General features: G+C 49.5%; 1 protein-coding gene across 2 annotated transcripts; it reads right to left on the bottom strand.

Annotated features, from left to right (window-relative positions):
* Positions 1-940: 940 nt before the first annotated feature.
* On the bottom strand, positions 941-6,273 carry SLC35E1 (solute carrier family 35 member E1). 2 transcript variants are annotated; one of them, XM_062618693.1, is made up of 7 exons: positions 5,859-6,273; positions 4,964-5,034; positions 4,366-4,503; positions 3,853-3,978; positions 3,126-3,371; positions 2,439-2,687; positions 941-2,353 (listed from the first exon to the last, which is right to left on the bottom strand). In XM_062618693.1, exons 1-6 carry the CDS (start codon positions 6,256-6,258, stop codon positions 2,454-2,456), a joined length of 1,215 nt encoding a protein of 404 aa, XP_062474677.1. In that variant the 5' UTR covers positions 6,259-6,273; the 3' UTR covers positions 941-2,353; positions 2,439-2,453. The 2 variants fall into 2 exon arrangements, with proteins under 2 accessions (XP_062474677.1, XP_062474676.1); XM_062618692.1 differs by having other exon boundaries at positions 941-2,687.
* Between the last annotated feature and the right edge of the window lie 365 nt (positions 6,274-6,638).

Genomic DNA, 6,638 nt, shown 5'->3' with positions numbered 1-6,638 from the left:
TAAACAGATAGTATCCTCATTTTGAGTCAGTCCCTTTTTGCCCCGCATGTGCAGTGGGTACAAGCTTTCTCTTCTTCTGTTTGCAAAAAGGATCTGGTTATGTTCTTTCAACAGGAAGTCACCTAAATGTATTTAACAAAGCCTCTGCTCCGTGAATAAAGTACACGGAGCTTTATTTCATCTAACAATTCAAGTTGTCTGAAGGCAGTACAGCGACAGACATACCAGAAAATGCACAGATGAACTCAGAGGGTGCCTGTATATCCCTGGGACCCCCCCACCGCTGCTTGCTTCTGGTATTTCACCCCACTGTGAAGGAGGGAAGAACCATCTCCACTTTCCAAACGCGAAACTGAGGCACAAAGAAGACAGTTAAGTGTCTGCAGGAGTTCAGTAGTTTACAGCTCGCACCCTTTGCAAGCAGTTGGAGAACTTCAGCCTCTCTTAAAAACCTCAGCCTAAATATCTTGTCCTCAAATCAGTCTTTTGCAGAGCCAGAACCAAATCCAAACCCTGAGTCCATACAATCCTTTTTGCACTTATGCAAAAGCACTTAAATATTGGGAGGTAAACCTTAGAAAGACACATTTTGCACTTCCCCTTATTAAAAAGAAGTCATTATATAGAAATTAATACTGGAACAGGCAAAAGAAGTTTAATCTGTAAGAATTCTTTTCCTCATTATCCTGTCCTTGTTAACCTGGGTTAGGTAATAGTTCATTTTGATTTCCTAAACTAAAAGCCCAAGTTCTAAGCTCACATGAACAGATTCAACACCAATCGAGTCAAGGAGGTTCTGCTCACAAACACTAGCAGCATATTAACCCACCTCTGATGTTTCAGAAAGGACCATTTCCTCTTTTGGCCTGTGTGGTGGAAGGCAGGTTCCATAATTACCTCCACAGTCAGCCAAAAGAATAAGATCAGGTTGACTCTGCACTTAAAAATAAATTCTTTATTATCCAGAAAGGAGCCAAATCATCATCTTACATCATGAAAGTTTTTAAAGCAATAAATAGATGGAGTGCTCTGTACAACACCCTAGATTTTACCACTGGTGTCTAAAACCTCTCTAGTACAAACATAGTACTTAATTCTATCAAAGCTCTCACTGTACAACAGCTTTTCTGATCAGAAGACCCTAAAATCTTCTTTTGCTAAAGTACAAACAGTACCAGCCTGATTCAGTGAAACCCAAGTCACCTGCTTTCATTCCTTTCATGCACAAATGCAATACCTGACACACAACAATCAACTTGTCTAGAATTAATTCATTTCTACTAACTGAATCAGTTCTTCCTAACCATAAATTAACTCTTTAATGATGATTTAAATACTTTTTTCTTAATAAGTTACTATCTGAGCTAGGGGAGTTGCAGGACACACACTTTAACTTCTTTCAGTGGAAAATGGAAGTCAGGCTAAATGCACACAGCAACTCCAACAGCAGTAGTTAAGGAACTTAACAATCAGGGGCTAAAAAAATAGACTTGAGAAACAACTCAAATGATGATTCAAATGAATGCATTCATAATATATGAAGCATATAAGAGAATGTAATTCCTGAAGAAAACACCTTAAACCTTTCAATTTCTAAAGCAACAAAGGAGTTTTGTAAGAGCAGGTATGAAGCAATTAGAAAAATAAATCATCTTATTCCAAACACTTTATTTGTGAAGGCATTTTCTGTATTGCCAAGAGCAAGTTCTGAAGTTACAGGATGACATTATTCAGGAAACAATGATGAATTTAAGCTCTGTTTGTTATCTACAGTGAGTGGGACAACCGTGATTTTAGAGAATCGTGTTTCCCTGTGCCTCAAGCCTGCTTTCTGAAGAGATCAATCATTCTACTGCCAGCTCTTTCAGAAACACTTCTGGTTCACCGTCAAAAGCAGAAGGCAGAGGTGCAGGAGTAGTTAATACCCTCATTAAGTTTGGTAGTTGCTCAAGATGAATTCAGGCCTACCCTACCTGCAACCGAGTCGATCCTCCTCAAACAGACAAATCCTGCTAACCAGAAGTTCCACTTCTTTTTGAAAGTTTCATTAAAAGCATCACTAAAACGTATCAGAGAACAAATCAAAGGTGACGTTACCAGCATGGAAAGAAAATACTGGCCAGAATTCAGCTGCCAAAAGAATCATCAGTTGACAGACTCTGAAAAGGAGCAGCAACAGCAGGTATTTTACTCTGAAGTTACGTACGCGCATTCACCAGGATCTCTGTACAAGAGCTACACCGCGTGTTTAGTTCCAGTGTCAGATGGAGCTGTTTCATGTCCAAGCTCTGCTCAGCAGAAGTTGAAGGTCTGTACCACTTTCACTACACATGCATCTTCCCTTCTGCAAAACCTGTACAATAAAATGGCTTTACATTCATGGATGTACTAAAAAGTTTCTGATAATGCTGGGGACACTCTGATATCACAGTCTGTACCTGTTTGCCAGGACTCTATATATCAAACCGATTTAAGTTGTACGTGGTTGGATAGTTTTGCCGGCTATACTGGAAGTGGTCTGTTAGGATATTGGTTCGACCATACTGATAGTCTCCGTGTGGTGCAAATGCAGTAAGTCCGTTCTGAGACTTCTCGGGAGTGTTCCGATGCCGGTCTAGGTTCACAAGGTCTCCAGTTGTAACTGGAAGTAACTGCTTCTTTGCCTCTTGGTTTGCATCGTATTTGGTCTGCGAAAGAAAGAAGGAATGTTTTTCTCAGATACCACCTAACACATTCATACACCTAGCAGGAAGCATCTGGTTTTACAATTACACTACTGTCTATCCCTGCTAAGGGTCTACTAGTGACTTCTAACAAAACCCTCATTCCTCTCACAAGCCAAATCAGTAAACTGCTCTTTTGCTGAAGAGCTTGGTGTATGTTACTTAACAATCTTCATTTGTCAGGAGAATCCGAAGATCAAAAGTCACATTGTCAGGGGCTTGGCAGCTGGCCTCACCCAAACACCCGCACACTTTGCGTTGGTGACACACAGACCTCCTTGCAATGAAGTTTTATACCATGCATTCTGTGTGTTTGTTCTGCTAGCAAGTTCCTTGTGGTACAAAAACGAATGTGAAGCTACTGGACTGTGTCAAGTGAGTTTCCTGAATAAACCCCCTTACCTTGTTATACAAGAAGACCCCCAGGATGGCTGTCATCATCCCAAGGACGTTGGTGCTCGTAACCGGATTGCGAAGCATTATAAGGGACACTGTGATGACCATGATTCGTTTGGTGGCATTTGCGACCGAGTAACTTAGCGGGCTGATCAGATTCAGGATACTGAAGGCAATGACATTCTGGGCAAAGTTACAGAATCCACTGATAATAAGCAGCATCAAGGTCCAGGACCAGTGAGACATCGTACTCTGTTATAAAGACAAACATCACAAGGGAAGAAATTATCTCAGGTTGCAGATAAGAGACGAAGAAACACAAACACAACTTGAGTCATTTCTTACTTGCCACTGACAGAAGAATGTCTGCAACTTAACTCTAAAGAGGCACCCGAGTACGTTACATTACACAGCTCCTGACTTCGCAAGAACCTCTCCACATCCCTGTGACACCCACTCAGCTGCATTTGTTCCTCTCTCCAGCTACTGATTCCTGAGATTTACATCACAACGTAAGCTGCCTCTAACCCTGATGTGAATTCTTACAATGGATTTTCTAATACTCTTTGGTGAAACAGTTTACAAGCGTTTCACAACAGTTCCTTCCACACAGAGGAAGAACTACACTGGAACACTTAAGGGCACTTTGGCTGAGCGATGGTGTGTGTTAGTTTTGTTTTCTTTTCCTCTTTTCTTTCTTAATAGGGAACAGTTTCCCAAACACAACACTTACCAAGTCATTCTCCACTAAGAAGGAAGAAAGATCTACCAAAACCCACGTTGGGATCATGAAGAACACAGCATGGCACCCGAGTATGTTCAGCAACCGAAGATGATGTATTCGGGAGTCTCTTAACACCTAACAAAAACCATCATTAAACATGATGTTAGCCTTTCCTCAGCTACCACCCATGTTATCAGCAGAGTAACAGTGACAGCTTTAAATGACAGATAAATGCTGAAAATAATTAAATACTGTTACAGTAGGAGTTTTCTATAGGGATTACTAAAGAAAACCAAACATGGATTAAAGGAAGGGCTCAGGGAACAATGAGTTCTGCCTTATTTTCAGTGCAACATCTTCAACAGGTTCTACAGAGCTGTAGAGAACAGGCAGACAAAACAGCCGTTAGCTGGGGCTCCTTCGACTGCAGAGTTAAGTTAACAGGATATATGGACTGGAAAATGCACTCATTCTGTCCTGCTCCAGGCTGCTGCCCCATGCGATGAACAGCAAAACCCTCACCTTCTTCGAGAAGATGTTCTGAAGTGAGAAACACAGCGTAGCCGCAAGTGCGCTGATGAGCCCCCACATGTCAAAGGAAAGCTCCGTGACGGTGGCCAACAGGACACCGGTTATTATGGGGATCAGAGACAAGTACACCTGGAAGAGGAACAGAGAGGAGCACCTTTCATTGCCACTGAGTTTATACAGAACGCTGACGTGGGGAGGAAAGGAGAAGGAAGAATAAAGCGACAGAACCAGGGGTCAACTTTTATACTACTGGAATTCAAGGAATTCCTGCCCTGTGAGGGTGCTGAGGCGCTGGCACAGGGTGCCCAGAGAAGCTGTGGCTGCCCCATCCCTGGCAGTGCTCAAGGCCAGGTTGGACACAGGGGCTTGGAGCAAGCTGCTCCAGTGGAAGGGGTTGGAGCTGGAGGAGCTTTAAGGTCCCTTCTAACCCAAACCCTGACTCTAGAGATGGCTCCCACAACTTATTTTGAATAGCAAATGTCGTTTCTCTCATTTCAATCACAAACCTTGCCCCCCTTTCCCGATCCCAGCCAGCAGAGCACACCACAAGCACCACCAGAAGAAAGACCCACAGCAAACCTGCCCGCACCTTCGTTGTCTGCTTCTCCTTCATAATGATCCGCGACAGAAGAACCACCCAGATCGGCATTGTCGCTTTGACTGGGGACGGAAAGAGAACACTGGTGGGGATGTGAACCTCGGGCCAACTCCAGCAACCCCCCTCAGTGGAGGGGGTGCACTGGGGATGGAGGAAAGGCCTCGGTCCAGGTCCACTGAAGCCACAACCTCAGCGGGGTCTTCCTCCTGCCGCTGTGGCAGGCACTCGCTGGCTGGTTCCTGGTGCTCTGGGTCACCGCACCGGGCACTGCAGGCACACGGATCCAGGCCTTTGGGTCACCGCACCGGGCACTGCAGGCACACGGATCCAGGCCTTTGGGTCACCGCACCGGGCACTGCGGGCACACGGATCCAGGCCTTTGGGTCACCGCACCGGGCACTCCAAGCACACGGATCCAGGCCTTTGGGTCACCGCACCGGGCACTCCAAGCACACGGATCCAGGCCTTTGGGTCACTGCACCGGGCACTGCAGGCACACGGATCCAGGCCTTTGGGTCACTGCACCGGGCACTCCAAGCACACGGATCCAGGCCTTTGGGTCACTGCACCGGGCACTCCGGGCACACAGATCCAGGCCTTTGGGACACCGCACCGGGCACTGCAGGCACACGGATCCAGGCCTTTGGGTCACCGCACCGGGCACTCCAAGCACACGGATCCAGGCCTTCGGGTCACCGCACCGGGCACTGCAGGCACACGGATCCAGGCCTTTGGGTCACTGCACCGAGCACTCCAGGCACACAGATCCAGGCCTTTGGGTCACCGCACCGGGCACTCCAAGCACACGGATCCAGGCCTTCGGGTCACCGCACCGGCCCCCATATGAGCACAGCTGGCACCGGGACACCCCCCCCCGGGCCCTCACCTGTGTGCGCGTAGGAGACCGGGACCCTCCAGAGCGAGACGTGCGCGGACACGGACGCGAAGTACTTGCCGAAGGCGAGCGGCAGGATGTAGCGGGGGTACGCGCGGGGCGGCAGCTGGGCCGGGCCGGCGGGCGGCACCCGCCATGCGCGCAGCAGCGGCGGCAGGAGCCCGCAGAGCCCCAGGATGTGGAACAAGGAGACGGTGACGGGCCGCGGGAAGCCGCCGAGCAGCAGCTTGTTCACCACGTTCCCGCCCGCGCTCAGCCCGTACCAGGCCAGGCACAGCGCCGACACCCGCGCCCCCTCCCGCAGCGCCGGCCCGCGCCCCCCCCGCCCCGGCCCCGGCCCCGGCGCCGCCGCCGCCCCGGTGCCCCCCGGAGCCGCCAGCGGGGCCGCCATGGCTCCGCGCCCCGCCGGAACGTCACCGCCGCCAACGCGTCGCTTCCCGGGGCGGGGCCGCGGTTACGTCACTTCCGACGCGGCGCCTCCCGCCGGGTCCCGGGGCGGCCTCGGCGCTCGGCGGCGGCCCCAGCGTGGAAGCGGAACGGGCACGGACCGGGGACCGCGGGCTTCAAAACCACGTCCGTGAGGGGTTACAGACCACAGGGTCTGTAACGAGCCCCGTCTGCACCGCAGGGAACGGCGGCAGCCGCTGGCAGGAGAGGGCAGGACGCTGAGTGCGAGTCAGGGGCAGGGAACCGGAGCCGAGCACAGAGCACGGACAGGGGAAAACCTCACCGGAACTCGCTTACAGAACTAAAGCAGCGCCCGGTAACCTC

The sequence above is a fragment of the Pezoporus occidentalis genome, unplaced genomic scaffold, assembly GCF_034315485.1.
Source record: "Pezoporus occidentalis ecotype Australia unplaced genomic scaffold, CSIRO_AGI_Poc_V1 ctg202, whole genome shotgun sequence".
In the NCBI taxonomy this organism is placed as follows: Eukaryota; Metazoa; Chordata; class Aves; order Psittaciformes; family Psittacidae; genus Pezoporus; species Pezoporus occidentalis.
Note: the sequence above shows the minus strand (reverse complement) of the source record. Positions and strands in the feature narration are given on the sequence as shown.

Coding starts and splice junctions, on each gene's coding strand:
- SLC35E1 (XM_062618692.1), bottom strand. CDS start 6,258: ATGGCGGCCCCGCTGGCGGCTCCGGGGGGCACCGGGGCGGCGGCGGCG. Junction 5,035..5,858: donor GGTCTCCTACGCGCACACAG/GTGAGGGCCCGG, acceptor TTCCGTCCCCAG/TCAAAGCGACAATGCCGATC. Junction 4,504..4,963: donor AGGAGAAGCAGACAACGAAG/GTGCGGGCAGGT, acceptor TTCCTCTTCCAG/GTGTACTTGTCTCTGATCCC.